The following is a 23,748-nucleotide window of genomic DNA, read 5'->3' as shown; positions in this document are numbered from 1 at the left end:
CTACCTTTTTTGTCTAAATTATCTATAACTCAAATACAAGGATGAGTTTGTGGCTAACTTAAACTTGTTGGTAGATGGTAAATTTAATCTAGAACAAAGATATTCTGCATGCCTTAGCAAAAGGTTGATCAGGAACCAACTGTTTTTTGAATATTGTGTAGGGATGGAGCTAATGCTTATTATTCAAATAAAATATGCTCAACCATATCAATCACAAAGTGAAAGAACTGGTTAAGTTTCTCAAGCTACATCTGACATCTATGAAGGTTCTCAGTCATCTAGGACATTATACATTAAGCAGAAGTAAATCAAGACAACTGGACTTGCTATGTTGTCTGGAAGACGTTTCACCACTCATCTGAGAGGCTTCTTCAGTTCTGATCCACGGTGGGTAGTCTTCCGGCTTATACACTGAGTTGCTTAAAGATATAGCAATCACATGAGTTAAGAGTTTAGAAGTAAGGAGAGGGTCACTAGTCTTATCTGCATGAATAGAGGTGTGAACTTTTTGGAGATGCAGGGATAGAAATGTTAGGACATATTGTCATATCCCATCCACTCTGTTCAAGGATGGATTTTTCAACTTGTAGCTGCAATTTCAGAGAAATGCAGAAGGATTTTCAATAAATACCAAATCCCTGTGTTTTTCAAACCTATAAATACACTCAGACAGAAACTTGCACCTCCTAAGGATCCTACACCCAAACGTGAACAGAGCAATATTGTATATGCTATCCAATGCAATGAGAACTGCATAGATCTGTATATTGGCGAGACAAAACAACCGCTTCACAAACAAATGGCCCAACATAGGAGGGTTAACACCTCTGATCAAGACTCAGCTGTATATCTACACCTAAAGCACATTCCTTTGATAACAATGTGCATATTTTGGACAGGTTTGAAAGAGGGGTTGGGGTACGGCACCATCCACCAGCTACTTGCATTTCGAACGTCTCTACAACACACACAAAATGCTGGTGGAACACAGCAGATCAGGCAGCATCTATAGGAAGAAGCACTGTCAATGTTTCGGGCTGAGACCCTTCATCAGGACTAACTGAAAGAAAAGATAGTAAGAGATTTGAAAGCAGAAGGGAGGGGGGAAATGCGAAACGATAGGAGAAGACCGGAGGGGGCGGGGTGAAGCTAAGAGCTGGAAAGATGATTGGCAAAAGGGATACAGAGCTGGAGAAGGGAAAGGATCATGGGACGGGAGGCCTCGGGAGAAAGAAAGGGGGAGGGGAGCATCAGAGGGAGATGGAGAACAGGCAAAGAGTGATGGGCAGAGAGAGAACATAAAGGGGAGGGGGGAAAAATAAATAAATCAGGGATGGGGTAAGGGCAGGAGAGGCATTAACAGAAGTTAGATAAGAATGTTCATGCCATCAGGTTGGAGGCTACCCAGACGGTATATAAGGTGTTGTTCCTCCAACCCGAGTGTGGCTTCATCTTGACAGTAGATGCCATGGATAGACATTATCAGAATGGGAATGAGACGTGGAATTAAAATGTGTGACTACTGGGGCATCCCGCTTTCTCTCGCAGAGTGTAGGTGTTCAGCGAAACGGTCTCCCAGTCTGCGTAGGGTCTCACAGTGGCCACACATTTTAATTATAGCGGTGAGACCCGACGCAGACTGGGAGACCGTTTTGCTGAACACCTACGATGAAGCCACACAGTTGGGTGTGATCATTCATTGATTCTACAGTTTCTTGGTTGTACTGTGTATGCACACAAAAAAATGAATCTCAAAGTTGTATGTGGTGACATTTAAGTACTTTGATAATAAACTTACTTTGATATTGAACTTTAAACGTTAAATATCTTCAAAGCAATTCAATATTTGAAAAAAAATATGGTAGGGAGACAGGTAAAAGCAGGAAACAAACCAACTTTTCCTTCAAGTTCAGCACAGACTTGATGGGGTCAGTCACAACCTGTGTACAATAACAGCCAACTGTTTTAATTCCTATGTGTGTGCTGGTTTCCTCCCACATTCCAAAGCTATATGGGTTAGGGTTCATAAATTGAAGACCTTGCTATTTTGATGTCGAAGGCATGTAAACACCTGTGGGCTGCCCCCAGTATGTCTGTGGACTGCACTGGTCATTGACACAAACATTTCACTGTATATTTTGATGTACATGTGACAAGTAGAGCTAATCTTAATCTTTGAATAGTGCACAATGTTCATTCTACGAAGGCTACGTCCACACTAGAATTGATAATTTTGAAAACACCGGTTTCGCATAAAAACAATAGGCATCCACACCAAGCGTTTTTGAAAATACCTCCGTCCACATTAAAATGGCTATTTAGGCGTTTCTCCTCCTACTGGGCATGCGCAGGACACATCTACAGAAAACAGGCAACATGTTTGGTATCCAATCTCGCAGTAAAAGTCTGCGTTTGTGCAGTTACAGACTAGAAAAACTTAAAACTAAATTGCCAAATGATGGATAGCTGTTGGCTCTTGCGCAAGAGGAGTTAAAACTAAAAAAACAAATACTGGAGCATATGGAAGCAACCAATGGGGAGTTCACGGACAGTATGACCTGGCTGACGCTGATCATTGAAAAACTAATTAACTCTGTTGCATTAATAAAGCACCTTGTTAAATGTATAAAACATGTCTGCATCAGTGTTATCTTGTACTTCCATACAATATTACAGTAGGCTGTTACACATCTATTGTCAGAAAAGTGCTTGCATAAATAGGTAAACCACCTTCATACAAGCAAGTACAGAAAACAGAGCAAAGCGAGTATACTTATTTATTCAGTAAGTTATGGGTCAAAGTATTTGGTGAGTACATTTCTAACTCTTCTGGCTTCAGTCTCGTTGCCTTCTGTTCTGGAACTGTTAAGATTGTTTGGGGGTTGCATTCAGGAAAACAATGAAATGCCACCATCTGTTCCGGCATGTCATGACAGTGTTTCTAGAAATCTCCGGTTACCCCATCCACACTACTCTTGCCCAAGCAGCGTTTTCAAATTTAAACACTCTAGAGGGCGTTTTAGAAAATCGTTTTCAGAGGAGGAAAATGCTGCTGCAGTGTGGATGGAGGGTAAAAATGAAGAGAAAAGGCTTAGGTTATGGATTTATCCAGTCTAGTGTGGACGTAGCTTAAGTATATGCAGCTAAATCGTATCACTGCAGGTTATTTGCGCCATTTTTCCTATGGTTCCTATTCTACCATACAACATTTGCAACACAGTAGAATACAGTAGATTTTGGTTAATTGGAACCAGTACAAATTGGCTCAATTAAACAGCTGTCCGTTACTTGAGGTTTCAAGGAAATAGATGAAAAGGTATAAGACAACAAAATGAGTATCAAATAATGTATTTTAATGAAATACAAAACAAATTAAAACACAACTATTACTACAGTACTATAAAAGTATATTAGCTCCTAATACTCAACAGTGGAATTTATCCACTTCGCACTCTGACTGTAAATGAACAAAATCATCACATCTACTGCAGATAATGGACTTCCTTCATATAATGCAGTCCACAATTGCATCCTCAAAAGCTTCATTTTCACTGTAACATTCAAAATGATTGTCAAATCCTTCAAATTTTTGGTTGTTCCCAACTTCGAGAAGCACAGAAATTGCTTCAGTTTCACTCCCGGCCGGTACTAACATCTCCAAGCCTGAATGTTTGAAACTGCAGTGAGCGGTTAAAAACTGTTTACTCTAAGCACAGTGTCGTATCTAATGGCCACCACACAAGTGCAGGTGACTAACAATAGTAAGAAACTGTTCGGTAACAATCTTCTGCCCAGTTAAGCCACATAATATCCCAAATAAATGGCAGCACTGATTAACTGAGGACCCAATTAAATGGAACACACAGTATTTCGCTGTCCATAAGCTATTGTATGCATACACTGGGAGTAAACTGAACTCAAAATACTTCATCCCTCATTCAAGGCTCTTTCCTAATTGTTCTCAAGCTCACAAGAAAAAATGATATCCAACAATACATTTACTCACCATCGAACTCTGGAAAGTAGTCAACCAAATGGGAGTACATTATTTTTTCTTCCAGAAGATCTTTCTTATTAAGAAACAGAATGACTGAAGAGTTTTGAAACCAGGGATACGTGATTATCGTCCTAAATAAAGCTTTGCTTTCCTCCATTCGATTCTGGAAAGAGATTTACTTGAGTAAATTCTGAAAGGTACACCAAAAATAACTGAAATTTCTGCTTACACTAATTACTGTGATGCTTTACTCTGATACAAGCTTTGATACCAAATTTCTTTCGCAACATTTTTTTAAAAATCAAAAATTTTAAGTAAATAGTTATTTTTACAAAACTAGAGTACAGGCAGCCCTTTCATTCCTGTTGCTGAATTACAGAAATTAATTCTAATAGATTTTAGAAATCATTATCCAAAAATATGAGCTTAGAATAATATTTACTCCCATGGAATTTGTGTGAATAAAAGTAAATAATTCAACACCAAATTTATGCTTTCATCTCGTACTTCTTTACACCTATGCAGTGATATGGCTTCACACTAAAGAAAATCCCAATATGGCCTTTTCTTTTTTAGGAATGCAAGTCCCCGCAATGTGGAGGGTGTCTATAGTACTGGTATGATTAGAACTACACAAAAAAAACTTTTTGTATTTATACAATTAGGAAAAGTTAGAAAAATATACTAGCACCACCCTGCTTATTTTCATGGATTTTCACATACTGTTTTACATTTTTATAAGCTATAAAAGTATTTTCAATAATAGAAATTAACAGTCAACATTTAACACATTTTGATCTTCAAATCCAATTGGGTGGAACATGGATTCTTAAAAGTATACATACCTCATTATCAGATTCTACTAGAACCTGATCGTATTCACTAAGTGCCACTAAAAACATAATTGATGTCACATTTTCAAAGCAATGTATCCATTTCCTTCTTTCGGACCTCTGACCTCCAACATCCACCATTCTAAAAAGAAAACACAAAATGTACTGAAGAAATAGCAGGAGTAGGCTATTCAGCTCTTGAGCCTGTTTGCGATTCAACAACACTGTGATTATTTTTCTCTTTAAACAGAGGAAAATGGCCTACAACTTAATTTGAGTCTGTGACTCCAGTTCTCGTAAAAGGGAAATAATGTGGTTATTTCAGACTTCTTAAAATTGTAGCAAGGCATCTTTAGTCTTATAATCAAATCCTCCAGCAATGAAGGCCAAGGTATATCTGCCCTCCTAATTGGCTGCTGTACCGATAAATTAGCAGTGGTTTGTGTGCAAATACATCACGTACCTTTGTGCATCAACATTTCCCAATCTCTCATAATTTACTAAATACTCAGTATTTTTGTTTCTTTTGTACTAATGGGCACAAGTACAAATTTCTCTAGATTGAAACCCTTTGCATCACCTTGAAACTTCTGCACATTGAAATCACTATTCACATTCCAAAATACTTAAGTTATATATGGCCCAATTGGCCATATTGTTCATATAGAAAATGACCAGCTGAGCCCCAAGAAAGTCACTACTGTTGAGTATTTAATATTTTAGTATTTGTACAATATTGTAAATATATTGTTTGATTAAGCATTCTTGTTTAACTAATTCCTGTAAAAAATAAGTGAATTATATATGTTATGATGCTACCATGTCATATGTACGCACCTCGCTAAAGTAAAAATGAAGTTAGTTTCGTATTCCCAGCTGTCTTGTTTTCCTTTCAATTAGCTTAACATTTTGGAGTGCAAAACATAACTACAGTTTGCCAATTTGAAAAAGACCACTTTATTTGTATTCTGCTTTTAATTAACCAACTCTAATCAGCACTGAAATTTTCTTCATCTACTCATCCTCCTCTGCCTCCCCTCTTTACTACTTAAACAAATGTTCCTTTTTCACAATGTTGACTGTTTCTCTTTTCACCACTGCTGAGAGACCTGTATTTCCAACATTTTGTTTTAAAATCTTAATCCACACCAGTATAATTCCCAATGTGCACTCAACTTACTCACCAATTACCTGTTTGAGCCCCAATAAATCCAAATGCACTAGTTCCTGCTCATCTATGCCACTAAATACATCGTCACAGACCTCAACCAAATGAACATCTCTTCTCTTTCAATAATCTACACTGATTCTGCGCAAGTCATTCTTTTTAACCATCTTGAAATTACATTCTTTATAACAGATTAAGAATTTTTCATTCTACTGATAGTAGATTAACAAGTTAGTAGTTTGTTGTTTTCTCTTTTAAATAGTGAGGTGATTTTTTTAAGACTTTTTAGTGGGTAAGAATTATTCCAGATTCTACAAAATTATGGAAAATAAAAACTGAGAAATCCACCACTTCAAGAGTCAATTTTTGCAAAATACCAGGATGTACATGATCAGATCTTTCAGATTTATCAGTTTGCAGGTTCAGTAACACCTCTACTAGCATTTCTTACTGATACTTATTTCCTGAAAAGTAATAAAATCAGATCTTATTTATTGGCAATTTTTTAGAATCTCCTCATTATTCAAAACTCACTATTCGTTTTTCATTGCTGACAAAGATCTGTTTAAAAAAACCTGCTAGTTCCATTCATTAATAGACATAAAAGAATAGCTTGCTGAAAAAATTATAAGGTTTTAAATGTCAATGCAACATTGGGCTAAGAGCTAGAATATTGAGGTCTTAGAAAGGGCACAAAGTAAACTCATGGGTGTGAAGAAATACAAAATAAAAACTTCTGAAAAGTTAGGTATTGTATTATAACAATACAAAAACTGTGACAGAAACACAAGAATAGGTCTGTTTTTAGTAAATTGTTTCATTGAGCACTACAGATAAAATTAAATATAAAAAATATAAAAAGAATAAAGAAAATATATAAATATTTTATGTTTATATATTATATATTTATATATAATTATTATATATTATATATAAAGAAAATATATAAAATACAAAAAGACAGAAATTGAGTATATGGGAAACTTATAAACAGTGAAGTAGAACTGGTTTCTGGATTTAGTGTTTAAGGTTGTAATTAAACACATACAAAATTAGAGTAGACAGGTGGAAGTAGTGAAAGAAGTTTGAGGATGATGAAAACAATGCAGATAAACAACTTATGATGTTCTGTTTGCAAGGTGGAAACAAGCTAGCCAGTTCATATGAATGGCAAAAAATTCTTAACATTCTGTTTAGTTCTATATATTTAAATTTTTGTACTATCTGATGGTATGCTTAAGTCCAAACTTTTCAAAATCTTAGTCAACAGTTTTGCATCAGGGGATGAAATGTTCTATTGGAAAATGGTGTTGTTTATCAGCAAAGCTACAAAAAAAAAATTACTCTCCAAGAGCTACAAGGATTAACCATTGTACAGGTGAAAGGCTCTCCTTACCAAACTGCACTTAACTGAACTCTCTGAAAAAAGCCAAATATTTCTGCTATGGATATGGAACTTTTTGGGCTAATCCATCATAATTTTGAATTGGAAATCACTATACCAATGGTAATAGTTGGCATTAATTATTTTAATTACTAAATTAGCAAAAGAAATACAAAAAACCATGTGAGAGTAATCATGTGCAAATGCATGATAATGTGAATATAACAAGAGCCTATGAGGTGATGTGGTGCCATATAAACAAAAAACAGCTGTTCACTGGATGTATCTGGGCACATAGCACCATTGACCTAGGTAGCTCTTTGTGATCAAGGAGGACTGACATCAGCTCCAGTTCTATGGATTCTGAGGTGATTTGATGTGGAACCCACAGGCACTGTGACAAATGGGACACGAGGTGCTTGAAAGATGGTGCATGGAAAGCTTGGAACTGGGTTTATTTAGGGAGTCCGCTATTAAACATATGAACATAGCTGACCTGTTGCATCTGAATGAATGTAACGAAGGCCTTGATTACAGGGGTGTTGGCCTGGGGCAGAAAGCTTAACCTATCAGTGGTTTTGGAGAATTTTACAGAGGTAACCTTGCTGGTAGATCTTCAGTGCTTTTGGATACCTGTGATTGATAGCCCATGCTTCAGAAGCATACAGGAGAGCAAAGATCACTGCTGGTCAATACGAGTTTTGTCCAGGATTTTATATGCCTTGTTTAAAATTGCTTATTATGAATAAATGCATCGTTCTCAAAGTGACAAGCTGATACAAGTGGGTACCAGGGCATTTAGTGCTTAAGCCTCAACTTTTCAAAATCTTTGTCAACAGCTTCTGGATGAGGGGACCAAATGGGATCATTTCCTAGTCTGTTGACAATAGATAACATTATGCAGGAGGATGTAAAAAGGTTTTGAGGAACAGATAACCTGACAGGTTGGCACATATGTAGATGGAATGAAAAATTGAGGTTTCCTAATTCTGACACCAAACAATAAAGTAGAACTGTTTTTTTAAAGTTGAAAGATTGGCTGGTGTTCATATTCAAAGGAACCTAGGTGTTATGGTGCACAAATCACAGAAGGAGTGCAAATAGTATGCTAGTCAGTATTGCAAAAGGTTTCATTACAAGAGTAAGCAAGTCTTGTTTTTTCCAATTGCACCCGAAAACTGTGTACTTGCCATAAAGGGACGCCTACTTTAGGATAACCACATTAATTTCAGGGACTGCAGATTTGTTGTGATGGAGATCAAGTAGACTGTGATTGTACTGTTCGGAGTTTTGATAATAATAAATTTTAGTGAAACAAAACTCAATACCTAACAACGTAACAGATTAGAGGCCAGGAAGATGTTGACCATGGATTTTTTTTAAACTGGGAAAGCAGCAACACTGGTATAAAAACAGATTATTGATGAAACAATTCAGATGCTAAACAGCAAGGGTGAGAAAGGGCTAAATACAGAAGTATCTCTGACAGCTTGAGCCCAGGGTTGAAGTTAATAGTAAGAGCAGAGAATAAATAACTATGAAATTAAGGCATTTAAAGACTGAGAACAGCAAAAAGGTAACTTAAAATCTGCAAAATGCAGGGCTATGACACAAGTCAGTTTATCAGGCTGCATTAATGGAGAGAGAAAATATAAATCAGTATTATAAATGAATAATGAAATAAACAGCTAGGTCAGATTGAAAGAGAGAATGCAAATGACTTGAAGCTGTACAGTTCAATACAAACCTAGAGACTTCAACATGCCCAGACAGAAGATACGGTCCCTTTTCTCAAGTTTACATTGAGCTACATTACAATGATGTAAGACATCACAAACAGATAGGTCAGAGCAAAAATGGGATGAAGTACTGAAGTGTTAAGATAACTGGCTTATCTAAAATGCCTTTGCAAAGTGAATGCAAGTGCTTTCCAAAGCAATCACTCAGTCTGTTTTTCTAGTGTACAGGACACCACATCATGAATGCTGACTGCCGAATGGAAGCATAATTGAAGATCTGTTACACTTATATGTGGCTTAAGATATTTTAAGCCAATTTAAAACATGAAAAATGTTATTTTATCTCATCTCATAGCTTATTGATGTATCAGATGCAAGGGTGGTTTGAATATTATCAAACAAATGATGTAATATACTCAAATAATTGTCTATTTCAAGGGAGAAAAATTAATTAAGGTAATCAAAATTCCAAGGAGCGCTAAGAACTTTGGACACCATTGAATAAAACATGGATCAGAAAGTCAGTGAGTTTCTCAAAACCTAATGACTCACGAGCAGGCAATCAGATTATGGTAAGCCAAAAAGATATTGTAATAGGCAAGGATAAAGAATATGATGGATCTTGTGCATCACACAAAAGTTAAATGGGGCAAGGACTGATTGAGATTTTGGTATGGCACAAGACCAAATGTAGAACAGAGGGGTGGAAATGTGCAGGGGAGTTAGTGATCAAAAAGTTTTGGAAGGCAGAGGTGATGTAGTGATGTGCATATATTTTAAAATGTATCATTTTACCACGATGCTGATAATCACCATTTACAAAAGGGTTATTTAATATTATGGTTTCTAATGTTTTAGCTCTTCCTAAAAATATATTTATGCATTTTATGCTGTAAGTAATTTGCATTTTATATTATAGAAAGGATTGGTTATTTTAAAAATTTTGAGTGTGGATTCAAAAGGACAGCAGAAAGATTAAGATTCTCTAACAGCAAAATCTGGTTTAAGGTCCTGCATACTTTTTTCTTTCAAGTACTATTTAAATAGGGGTCAAAGGATTATCTATTTTGACATTTACAAAATAACTTTAAAATGCCGTCAACCCATTTTCATTGAAGAGTAACATAAAAGATGGCAAATTAACGATACCACCTTTACCTGACAAGAAAACATCTCTGAGAAACAAAACGTAGACTGAAAGCTAATACCTGAAGAACATTAAAGTCAAAGGGAATTTCAAATAGTAACTGTTTTGGTAAAGAAAAAGATGTCGTGCAAGTTCATTTAGTCCCTGTGTTCAGTACCTGTCAACCTACCGGTTTGACAAATGATGTCTTGCAGAGATAGACCAAAAATACTATCAAATGACCTAATTTTAATTTGCCCTACTTATTTGAACTACAAGTTTTATAGCAATATTTCCAAACTGCTACAAATAAAAACTTTATTATTAAAGATGACTTAGTTTATAAATCGTCCTTGAATTTAAAAATATTTAGATATGGATTTAGTTAAAAAAAAAACCATATTACATTAAAGTCACAATATTTTTAGAAACAACCAACCTGAATATGATGCTTTGCAAGTCAAAGGGGTATTCAATGATTCCTGTTGTTGGTATTCGAACTCTAAGAACATCCTGTTGGGTTGGGAGATAGGCAGGATCAGATATACGATCCAAATCACTAAGGTAACTGCAAAGAGAGAGAAAAACACATGTAAAAAAAAATTAAAACACAAGCTTGCTCCAAAATGCTTCCCTCAGCAGCTGCCTTTATCACTAATAAATATGGTGACAAAACTAACTTCCCTGTGACTACCCCACCTCTCAATTGTACAGCTAACATCCAGGTTACACTCAGACCCCACTTAATGAGGATGCATTCCTTGGAGGTGGTAAGTGCTATGTAAATCAGCTCTATGCAGGGTCATCATACATTACATAAATGGACAGGTGTGCCATTAAAAAAAACCCTAGATGTATATTATTTTATGCATACATAGTAACTTATGGAATAACAAACACACTAATAGGCCTAACCTGTATATCAGTGAGCAGAAACACATCACAGCAGAAGCAAAGAGAAGCACCTCTCTTTACCTTATTGTTTTGCTTCCAGTCAGGGTCATTATTGATGAACTGATCCATGATTTGGGTGATGCTAGTGCTTAGGAAATTTGTGGTGAGGGTTCTTGTGGTGTTTCCACTTCTCCGTCTGTGTCTTCATTGCTCAGGATGCTCTGCCGATTCTTGAAGTTCTTTGTTATTAAGGCGGACACCTTAATTCTTCAACATCACTATTATTAATATCCTCTAATCCTGCAACACTGACCAGTTCAACGATGTTTTGAATGACTGGTTCTACCTGAAATCCTAAATCTCACTGCATGTTTCTGGCCATATCTTCTTCCACACTCCGTTTATGCAGTTTGAAGTTACTTCTTCCTAGGCTGCTCTAATATTATCCATGGCTTTCAAGCCATTGTAGTTTTCCCAAAATTGTCTGATGGATTGTTTGTCTTTACCTTTTGTTTCCTCTACAAGTTGCGTGAATGTGCTAATGTAGTAGGTTTAAAATTTGATCATTACTCCTTGATCCATTGAAGTAATGGTGTTGGGTGGAAACCACTTTTACAAGAACGCAGGTACCAAACGTATCAAGATTCTCAGGGTGACCTCTGGCATTATAAAGTACCAATAAAGGTCAAGATCATGTTCCTCACAATACCGCTTCATTGCTAGACAAAAATGTGAAACAAACCAATTTTGGAAAACATCAATCTTCACCCAGGCTTTGTTTGATTTCAAAATCACTGGTAGACTTGACTTTAAAATGCCTTTCATTGCTTGTAGTATTTCAGAGTGACACTTCAGCATTGCCTCCTAGCAAGAGAGTTAACCAGCCCTTTGCAGCCTTGAACCCAGATGCATGTGTCTCTTATCGGGAGATGGAAGTACAAGAAGGTATTCTTTTTCAAAATAGGCCTGATGCATCCACATTGAAGACAAGCTTGGGGAAAAAAATCGTCCTTTTCAATTACAGCCTTCAGTGTCGGAAGAAAATCCTGGGCTGCCTTGCTGTCTGCACTAACCGCTTCACCAGAGATAGCTTAAGCTATGGAGGTTACTGCACCGTTTAAATCTACCAAACCAATCTTGCTGGCTGTGAATGTCACCAACATACCTTCTTAAATATGACTGAAGATGCTTTTTGCCTTTTCCATTACTATCAACTGGCGTTGGGGCATGTTATGTTGTGTTTGGTCACCACCCATATACTTAGTCTATTTTCCATTTTTTCAAGCATATGCCTCTTTGAACAAGTAGCCTTCATTGATGATAACTTTGAGGTCATCACTGCAGAAGCTTTTATCTTGTATGCATTTTTTTAAATAATTTTTCTGATTGTCAATGAAGCCAATTTCAAAGAGGCACCAATATCAACCTGACACTCACCAGCTTCCAAACGCCACATCACTTACAGTTTCACATCCATGCTAATGCCTTTCCCAGACATCTTAGATGTACTGTGCTCGCTGCAAGTTACAGGCTGTTTTCCAGACAGTATGGGTGAAAAAAATTGGCAAAGGAGCAAGAACATAGATAGATAGATACTTTATTCATCCCCAAGGGGAAATTCAACATTTTTCCAGTGTCCCATACACTTATTGTAGCAAAGCTAATTACATAAGTATTTAACTCAATATAAATATGATATGCATCTAAAATCACCCTCCCAAAAAGCTTTAATAAATAGCTTTTAAAAAGTTCTTAAATAGTCACTAAAGTGCATTGAGTGGTAACTTAAGCTCAGTCCTAACCCCGGCACTTTAACATGTCTTGCCCCGGTGGTTGAATTGTATAGCCGAATGGCGTTGGGGAGTAATGATCTCTTCATCCTGTCTGAGAAGCATTGCATTGACAGCAACCTGCCGCTGAAGCTGCTTCTCTGTCTCTTTATGGTGCTGTGCAGAGGATATTCAGGGTTTTCCATGATTGACCGTAGCCTACTCAGCGCCCTCCGCTCTGCCACCGATGTCATACTCTCCAGTTCTGTGCCCACGACAGAGCCCGCCTTCCTTACCAGCTTATTAAGACATGAGGCGTCCCTCTTCTTAATGCTACCTCCCCAGCACGCCACCACAAAGAAGAGGGCGCTCTCCACATCTGACCGATAGAACATCTTCAGCATTTACACACACAGGGAAGGCAGAGCGTGATCTAATATGTGATTGGCTGTAAGTGGTTCAGAGTGCATATAAAGTGCTGTCATTGGCTGACTGAATGGTTACTTAATGGCAGCCGATCTTGAGAAGTTTTAAATGTTGTTTGGAATGAATTCTTGTAATTTTCAAAAATTTCAATAAAGAATTGAATAACCACATTATAATGAATAAGCGTTATGTGGGGTAGCATTATGCAGAGTCTGAGTATACATTTAACTGACCCTCAGGACTGTTAACCTGCATACATGTTTAACAGCAACCATATTTGTCAAGTCCATCACAGCTGGTTGTTACCTTGAAGGTATTATGTTAAATAAATTGAGAAGCTCTAAAGGACATTTTATCTAACTTTTCATAATCTCAAATACAATTTTCAGCAAATCCTCATCCACCTCTGGCTGTCCGTCAGAATTGAGGATGACTTGCTACCACTTCATTCATGAGAAGTTGAAGATACCTGCACGAATTATTTTAATATGGAATAACTATTGCATAATAACTGACACAAGATTTTTAAGAATGTGAGGTCTTGGTTCAATGGCTACACTCAGCCAAGCAGAACAATTTCAAACTATTAGACAATAGACAATAGGTGCAGAAGTAGACCATTTGGCCCCTATTGCTCTAAATTACTCTGAATGAGAAAGAAATGATACAAAAATAAATTCTACATTGACAATACTTTAGAGCAGATGGGCGAAAGGTGAGTTCCCTTAACATACACCGCTTCTACTAAGATACAAAATCCAATTACATGATATATGCAATAATAATGGTACAATATAAGTGTAATCTATTTCACACTGACTTTCTCTTATAATGCAGGAATCCAAAGGCTACTTAAAAGCAGTAGCAATCACAATAACTACAAATTTTGAACATTAGAGAAACTCAAATTAGCAGGAAATGGGCCCCGGTGAGTGGAACAGAACATAGGAAACCAGGAGCTGGATGAATGGGAATTGCAACACATGTAGCTAAGTCACAAATAAAGACTTCCATTTCTAAACAAGAGAAAATCTGCAGATGCCGGAAATCCAAGCAACACACACAAGATGCTAGAGGAACTCTGCAGGCCAGGCAGGATCTACAGAAAAGTGTAAACAGTCAACGTTTCGGGCCAAGGCTCCTTCACCAGAAGTTTGGAAAAAAAGATGTGAAGTCAGAGTAAGAAGGTGGGGGGAGGGGAGGAAGAAATACAAGGTAGAAGGTGATAGGTGAAATGGGGGATGGGGGGTAGAGGAGTGAAGAGCTGAGAAAGCCAATTGGTGCAAGAGTTGAAGGGCTGGAGAAGGGGGAAATATAATAGGGGAGAACAGAAGGCCATGGAAGAAAGAGAAGGTGAAGAAGCACCAAACAAGTGATGGGCAGGTAAGGAGATAAGGTAAGAAGGAAAATAGTAATGGGGAATGGCAGTGGGAGGAGGAGATGCCCATTACTGGAAGTTTGAGAAATCGATGTTCTTGCCATCAGGTTGGAGACTACCCAGACAGAATACAAGGTCCTACTCCTCCAATCTGAGTGTGGCCTCATCATGGCAGTAGAGGAGGCCATGGACTGACATGTCAGAATGGGAAGTAGAATAAAAATGGGTGGCCACTGGAAGATCCTGCTTTTACTGCCAGATGGAGCAAAGGTGCTTGGCGAAGTTGGCTCCCATTCTATGTCGGGATATACAGGAGTCTACATCAGGAACACCTCCAACAGACTCACAAGCCTCCTGTACAACACCGGTGAGACTGGGAGACTGCTTCACCGAGCACCAACTCTCCGTTTGGCGGAAAAAGCAGGATCTTCCAGTGGCCACCCATTCCCATTCTGTCATGTCAGTCCATGGCCTCTTCTACTGCCACAGTGAGGCACAAACACCTTATATTCTATCTGGGCAGCATCCAACCCGATGGCATGAACATTGATTTCTCAAACTTCCAGTAATGCTCCCCTCCTCAACATTCCTCACCTCATCTCCTTACCTGCCGGTCACCTCCATCTGGTGGTCCACCCCTTCCATTTCTTCCATGCCTTCTGTCCTCTCCCATCAGATTCCCCCTTCTCGAGCCCTTTATCTCTTTCACCAATTGAATTCACAGCTCTTCATTTCACCCTTTTCCCTCTCCAGTTTTACTTATCATTTACTGCCTTGTATTTCTTACTCTGACTTCCCAACTTTTTTTCTCCAGTTCTGATGAAGGGTCTAGGTCCGAAACATCTTCTTACTCTGGTACTACCTGGCCTGCTGAGTTTCTTCAGTATCTTGTGTATGCTGCAAAGACTTCCATTTAGCTGGATAGCAAAGATTATAGAAGTTGCATTGTAATGTCAATGCCTCAATATTTTCCAAGATCAGAAGACCAAATTACTGACTAAATGGAGACATCTTAGGAGGGAGAATTCAAAGCATTTACTTTCACACAGAGCTCAAAACACCTCTTGTAGCAACAGAAGTTTAAAAGAATTAATCTCATTGCTCTTTAAAGGCATTGAGTAAATGCCATCTCCAGATTAGACAAGCATAACTCAACAAATCAGATTTTAACCAGGTATCAAAAGGAACACTAAATTCTCCAATCATAAGTCTGCAATAGTATTCACTCACCATCTTTTAAATGAATATTACTGCTATTGGAAGTAGATACCTTTTATTACTTTTTGAGATTGATTCCATCACATTTGAAATCTTCTGAGTGACTTCTGAATTTAAATCACCATGTATGCAGAAGTGAACCAAATGTGAACCAGAATATTCCAAGTGAACCAAAAGCAGCCCAACTTAACAGAAAGGAACCTGATTATGGATACTACTACTGTGTGATCACTGTTATTACTACCTGATGGGAGCTAGAAGCAACTACTTTGTGATGATTATACAGGTGAATCATTGAAGTACACATGCATAATTACTATTTAAGTTCAGCTGACATTAATGAAACTCCAACTGAAGCAGGTTCCTCAGGAAGTAGGAATTTGAGGGAAAATGGAGTAAGGCAACTTCTAAATGTCAGCTTTAGATACAAGTTTGGGTACTTGTGTGCCTCAACATTCATGACAAGAATTAAAAATTTAGAATGCCACCAATTATTATTAATGGTTACAGTCTTCATTCTTAAGTACATTTTGAAGATAAAATCAAATTATAGTATTTAAGTTTTATTTGGAGTCTAAGAGAGTCTGGCAGCAATATCCAATTCCTGACAACTGAAAGTATGTTTTGAACTAATCTAAGTTTGTAAAACACCACATCATGCTGGATTTCACTATTTGGCAAATTTATGATTCATAGCAAACATTAGTTTGTTTTAAAATGACACAAAAATTAACCAACGCATTAGCAAATATAAAGTTACATTATACATACACCTCTCTAAAAAGATGCTCCTTTATAGGTTAAATTCAGAGGATCACATATCCTGGTTTTATCCAAGATGGTCCAAACAAGTCACGTACTTACTATTTAGCAGAGTCTGACAATTGATATTCCCGCCTTCGGTCATAGCACTCTTGTATTCCTGGATCATTCCACAGAGTCTTTATTGCACTTACGTATGGACTACCAAATGATGCTACTTTCTCTACATCAACTTCTCGAATCAATTGTGCATTGGCCTAAAAATCAAATAAAACAAAGTTTTACAACTTGGTTTTTCCACCAAGATTACACAGAATTGTCATTTTATTTCAAGAGACAGAAAACATTAATTACACTTTACCTGCACCCATATTAATTTCTATAAATAGGACAAGTTAAAACTTGCTCATTTGAGACTAATCAAACCAGATACTCACCACCTAAACACACACCTCCCTCTTGACTCCATGGCTAGACACTACAGTGGCCATTCTAACCTTCTGCAAATGTTACCAAGGTAAAACCCAACTCTGGTTCTATACTGCCTTTAACTATTCATATTATTTCCATGTACAACTCTTCAATATGATTTTGATTAAATTATTGCCCAAATATATGTGCCTTCATGATTGAATTCTGGATCATGAATCTCAGTCACCTTCAGACTAATACACTGGATAGGGGTAATCTTTTACAATTCTGCTCTAAGGTTTACCTACCACACTAATGATTAACATAAATGCAAGTTACTCATTTGGGCCTTCATTCAATTAATTCTTGATTGAACTGTACCTCAATGCCATTTACTGAAAGTGTTAAGCAGATTCAATTTGAATAAATTTAAAACTCAAATTTTACTGCAGTTGACTGATCCTACTTTAAATTAGGTCAGTACACAATTCTGGAAGTTCAACCTTAACAATATATACTAATGTAATAAAATTAGTTAAATTAACTGGGGTTAAATTCACTACCTCTTTACCAGTCACAATTTCATCCTGAACTTCAAAACTAATTGTCACTAGTAAGCAGGTAAAAATATAGTCAATACAGAAACAGTCATGTTTCTGGACTAGTAAGGCAAAAGCTTTGATTGTTGCAAAATGTAAATTCTGCTTAAAAGATAACTGGAAATTTAAAAAGTTGGCACAAAATTGCTTTTAAAATCCAGCTTGGTTACTGATTTTCTTGAGGTAGCATTAACTTATTTATACATGACTCGACACCTACAAAGTGAGTAATGTTTCACTGCCCTCTGAGAAAGCCTAGTATCTTGGCAGCCTTATGAGCGATGCCCACATTCAGGAATCAAATAATAAAAATCATGAATGAATACTAGCCCCCCATTCCAAAATGAATGAAGACCAAAACTGATTTTGTAGGGAAGTATCAATACCTAACTGCATTTAACACTATTTTCCAAATCAAGACTCAAAAAAAAAGAACATTTTAATTCAGAAATTAAACTAAGCTGACTACATTAATATAGATGTTCAAAGCAGTACATAGTTCCATTTTAAACCTACTGGATACAAGCTCCTCTGAAAACTGTCTGCATGAGTGAGCACTTTTTAAAGTAAATAACCTTGACCAAAGCAAAATACAAACTGGTGGCTTGCAACTTCACCTGTATAACAAGCCATATAATAAATAAATGCAACAAAAAAACTAACCACTTTTGACCAAAAATAGTTCCACAGGATTCCTCAGTAGCTTGCTATTCTGGCATGCTCCACACCAGGTGGTGCCACCACACATTTCTTTCCACCTAACTACTGACAAGTATCATTTCCTTAACTGGCAAAGAATGTTTTGATAGCACTCATCTAAAAAGGAAAAAGCAGAGAAAAGCAGAGGCATGGGGTACTGGGAAGAGAAGAAAAATAAAATCCTGTAGGCTGTCCATGATGTGGATGTTATTGACTGCAATTATTTACTGTCCCTCCCTAAATGCCCCTGAACTGAGAGTAATTACCTAGGAGGGTAATTAAGAGGCAACAATTTGGTGGGTTCTATGCCAGAATAGTAAATTTCCTTCCCAAAACAACATGTGAACCAAACTGCTTTTGGTTTTAGTCGTGATTTGCTTAGTTTTTCCAAATTTAAACCTCCTGGCTGTTATGATAAGATTATATTATTATCTTTTATTTTATTTTATTTATTAGTGCAGACTCGAGGGGCCGAATGGTCTACTTCTGCACCTATTGTCTATTACTATTTTAGTTTTTTCTCTGCTAGGTTATGTATTGCATTGAACTGCTGCTGCTAAGTCAACAAATTTCACATCACATGCCGGTGATAATAAACCTGATTCTGAATTTTGTACACTTATATCAAATCTCATTTTCCCATTCTTCAGGGATAAAGACCTAATCTATTCAATGGGTCCCCAAGATCCATCAATATTCATAGAACAGTACAGCACATTACAGACCTTTCAGCCCACAATGTTGTGCCGACCTTCAAACCCTGCCTCCCATATAACCCCCCACCTTAAATTCCTCCATATACTTGTCTAGTAGTCTCTTAAACTTCACTAGTGTGTCTGCCTCCACCACTGACTCAGGCAGTGCATTCCACGCACCAACCACTCTGAGTGAAAAACCTTCCTCTAATATCCCCCTTGAACTTCCCTCCCCTTAACTTAAAGCCATGTCCTCTTGTACTGAGCAGTGGTGCCCTGGGGAAGAGGCGCTGGCTGTCCACTCTGTCTATTCCTCTTAATATCTTGTACACCTCTATCATGTCTCCTCTCATCCTCCTTCTCTCCAAAGAGTAAAGCTGATCATAATCCATACTCTCTAAACCGGGCAGCATCCTGGTAAATCTCCTCTGTACCCTTTCCAATGCTTCCACATCCTTCCTATAGTGAGGCGACCAGAACTGGACACAGTACTTCAAGTGTGGCCTAACTAGAGTTTTATAGAGATGCATCATTAAACTCTCTTAAACTCTATCCCTCGACTGTAATTTTTTTTCACTCTTCAAATCATTGAGACAGGTTACTATATTCTTTTAGGCACTAGTACAAGTGAAGCTTGCCTGAAGAAGATGGGTACCTCAGACTACACAAGTGAGAGGTTAAAGATCTCAGTGAACACTCTAGCCAGCTGATCAGCATAGGGCTTTAGTACTTGACCAGGTACCCCATCTGGGATGGATATTGCCAAAAGCTCTCTTTATATCTATCTACCACTCACTAGGAACTATGGATCTACATTTCCAGATCCCTCTGTTCTACCACAATCTCCCCAAAGTGCAACACCACACACTTGTCTGCATTAAATTCCATCTTCCAGTTTTCAGCCCATTTCTACAGCTGGTCCAGGTCCAGAAACTTTGATAATCATTCTCACAGTCCACTACATCCCCAATCTTGATGACATCCGCAAATTTCATGATCTAGTTTATCCCACATTATCATTCAGATTGTTGATAGAGATGACAAACAACAACAGACCCAACATCAATCCTTATGGTACACCACTAGTTACTGGTCTCCAGAAAGAGAAGTAACCATCTATTACCATTCTCTGGCTTCTCCTGCAAAGCCAATATTGAACCCAAATTACTATCTCATCCTGAATGCCAAGCGAATGAACAAGTTGACCAATCTTCCACGCAGTATATTGTCAAAAGCCTTGTTAAAGGCTGTGTAGGCAACATTCACCATCTTTCCTTCTACTTTCCTGGTAAATTCCTTGAAAAAAACTCCAAGATTGGTTGGACATGACTGACCAGACAAAAAGCCATGTTGACTATCCTTAATCAGTCGCTGTCTATTCAATGTTGTTGTCTTACTGGTCCACTGGCCTAGGACCAATCCCAGTCCCTGGAATGTGTGGTGTCTGCATGGTCTTCTTAAGAACACTGAATTTCTACGGAAAATGTTACAGGGAGACAATTGGGGAAATGGGATTCACAGTGTTGTTCCCAGAACTCACAAGCTTAACCAAGGAGGGCATTATTGTGATTATGATTATTATGTTATGAGAAATTAAGTTTGCATTCAAGTAACTCCTTGTGTAAAATAAATCACCTTAAGAATTATAACAGGTGCGTTAATATTAATCAATCATAAGTGGGTGGGGAAGACATTTGATTGCATGAACAAATTTTAGAGCCATATAACAAATTAGCGAGATAGTTCAGAGCTTGGGAGTTAGTAGCTGCAAGCATAGCTTCCAAAGGCAAGCAATTAAAATCAGTAATGCACAAAGGGCTAAAATCAAAAAAGTGCAGGTATCTCAAGAGGCTTTCGTCCAAGGGTAATCATAGAAATAGCAACAGATACGTCAATGGAGAAATCGGAGGATGAGGGATTAAATTTTTTAAAAACTGGAATTCTGTAGAATATAGCTGGATGAATGTTTCAACAACGGGAAAGAAATATCATAGGGAAGACTAAGCTTCAACAGTTCCTAAGAGGCTTTGAACTTGGAGTTTACATGGCAAAAATGAATAATGACCCAAAAGACAAGGGAGACGGCATTTAAGGTTGAAATGTCAGTCCTTGCCAGTCCCCAGGTAGTCACTGATCTCCATTCAATGTTCCCACTATCTGGGCTACTGACCTTACACACTAACTGTTAATGCTGTAAGAAAAAATAACAACATGGTAAATAGTTTTAAAACTGAAGATGCATTTTATTACTTGCTGAGTAACATCAGGAATTCAGACAAAACTTATTAGCATTTCCACAAATTCACCTTTAAATTGAAACAAGTGTCAGCATTCCAAAATTTACAGTTGAACTATTTTCCAATAATCACATGCCACGCTTTCATCATTACCAAAACCCACCTGTTGCGAGACTTTAAAATGGTGAATTGCCACAGCAAATTAGGATAGGAATTTAAGAGTTACTGTGAGGACAGTCATGCAAAGAAAAAAACAGATAAACTACAAAGGGAAAAAAAATGAAATTCATTCATTGTTTAAATTTGGAATTCTGCACGACCTTTTAACCATACCACTTGAATACGGCAATTTTTTGCTAGAGTTTGCCAGCACCTCTCAACATATACCATCATGTTTGAAACTTCTGCACAAACATGCCAGTCCCAAACCTACTGGCTTAGTTCATCTGACAATTTTCCTACTTTACTTGGACTCCAGTAGTAAAGCAAGACTTGCCAGAATTTTCTATAATTTATAATGAGGAATTTATGTGCAGAGCCCTCTATTGTGAGAATTGGCAATGATCCACAAATCCATTCACTTGAATGGGCATTTTTACAATTGTCAAGGAAACTAAGAACAAGTTTAGTGACACTTTTAAATTGTGTCTACACCATTTTTTAAATTAAGATTTTTAATGCACATGACTTAGTTTAATAATTAGTTGTTAAACTTTTTTAGAATTTTAATGATTTTTGTCAGAGAACCATTAGTATTAGAATGTGAATGCTATCAATGTGTAAGTTCACTTTTACAGATGAAGATAAAAACAATCCCCACAATATGATAGGCCTCGAGAACAATTAGTAGACCAACATTGTCATAAGTTAGAAATGAATAAAAAAGTATGTGTAGGAGAGGATCAGAGAAATACCCGCAACAAAAAAAAGTGAAGAGGTGCAGAAGGAATGGATGCCAGCCGGCTTCATTGACTCAGTAAGCGAGCAAGTCTACACAGTATTCTCAGCTCAACCATCCCGATTGTTGCTTATCAGGAGAGGGATAGGGTGGAAAGGCACAAGGAATGTCATGCTCCTACCCGAAATCTCACCAGCAGCCACCAAACCCATTTCAATACATCCTGTCAGTTTCCAAAATACACATTTAGATGTATAGTTGCAGAAAACGTTTGTGAACCCTTTGCAATTACCCGATTTTCTGCATTATTTACTCATAAAATGTAGTCTGATCTCCAAGTCACAATAATAGACAAACACAAACAGGCTGAATGAATAACACACAAACAATTGTACTTTCTATGTCTTTATTAAGCACATTGTTTAATCATTCAGTCAAGGCTGGAAGAAGTATGTGAGCCTTTGTATTTAATAATTGGTAGAACCTCCTTTAGCAGCAATAACCTCTTCTGCAGCTGCTGTTCAAACTTGCACAATGGTGAGGAGGAATTTCAGACCAGTCTTCCAAAACTTCTTCAGTTCATCAATATTTCTGGGATACCTTGCATGAACAGTTCTCTTCAGGTCATGCCACAGCATCTCAACTGGGTTAAGGTCTGGACTCTGATGTGGCAATTCCAAAACACAAGTGTTCATCTTGATTTACTCTTATGTTTCAAATCATTGCCTTGTTGCATCAATCCAACTTCTATTAAGCTTCAGCTGGTGGGCCACTACCCTGTCATTCTCCTGTAAAGTGTCTTGATACAATTTTGAATTCATTGTTCACTCAACGACTGCAAGCTGTCCAGTCGCTGAGGCAGCAAAGCAGCCCCAAACCATGATGCTCCTTCCACCATGCTTCACAGTTGGGATGATATTTTGGTGTTGGTGTGCAGCATCCCTTTACCTCCAAACACAGCAGTGTGCATTTCTGCCAAAAAGTTCAATTTTTGTTTCATCTGTCCACAGAACACTGTCCTAGAATTGCCACGGAACATGTGGTTTTTGGCAAACTGGAGAAGTGCAGTAATTTTTGTTTGAGAGCAGTGCTTTCCTCCATGGTGTCCTTTTATGAAGGCCATTCTTCTTTAATGTTTTTCTTAGTGGGCACATGAACAGAGATTTTAGCAAATTCTAAAGATTTCTGCAGGTCTTTTGCTGTTACCCTTGGGTTCCTTTTCACCTCCTTCAGCATTGCACCTTGTGCTCTTGGCATGATCTTTGCAGGCCACCCACTCCTAGGGAGAGTAGCAACAGTACCAAATTTCCTCCATTTATAGACAATTTCTCTTAATGTGGACTGTTGAACACTCAGATCTTCAGAGGTGCTTTGGTAGCCTTTTCCAGCTTCATGCACATTCTTCTAAGGTTCTCTGAAAGTTGTTTTGATCAAGGCGTGGTGCACATAAGGAGATCTTTCCTGAAAAGAGCAAGCTCTGTCAGTAACCTGACTTAGCATTACCTTAGAGGTTCA

General features: G+C 37.6%; 1 protein-coding gene across 2 annotated transcripts in view; it reads right to left on the bottom strand.

The window, feature by feature from the left end:
• The window catches only part of LOC132406035 (guanine nucleotide-binding protein G(q) subunit alpha), a 134,559-nt gene that overhangs the window by 11,194 nt on the left and 99,617 nt on the right, over positions 1-23,748 (bottom strand). For both annotated transcript variants that reach the window (XR_009516045.1, XM_059991194.1), the window contains exons 3-6: positions 16,797-16,951; positions 10,687-10,815; positions 4,843-4,972; positions 4,007-4,160 (exon numbers count right to left, since the gene is read on the bottom strand). Coding sequence is in view for 1 of the 2 variants with exons in the window: in XM_059991194.1 (XP_059847177.1) it covers positions 4,007-4,160; positions 4,843-4,972; positions 10,687-10,815; positions 16,797-16,951 (568 nt within the window). In the remaining variant the exon portion in view is untranslated. The remainder of the gene's footprint in view (positions 1-4,006; positions 4,161-4,842; positions 4,973-10,686; positions 10,816-16,796; positions 16,952-23,748) is intronic.

This window comes from Hypanus sabinus, chromosome 16, assembly GCF_030144855.1.
Source record: "Hypanus sabinus isolate sHypSab1 chromosome 16, sHypSab1.hap1, whole genome shotgun sequence".
NCBI lineage: Eukaryota > Metazoa > Chordata > Chondrichthyes > Myliobatiformes > Dasyatidae > Hypanus > Hypanus sabinus.
Note: the sequence above shows the minus strand (reverse complement) of the source record. Positions and strands in the feature narration are given on the sequence as shown.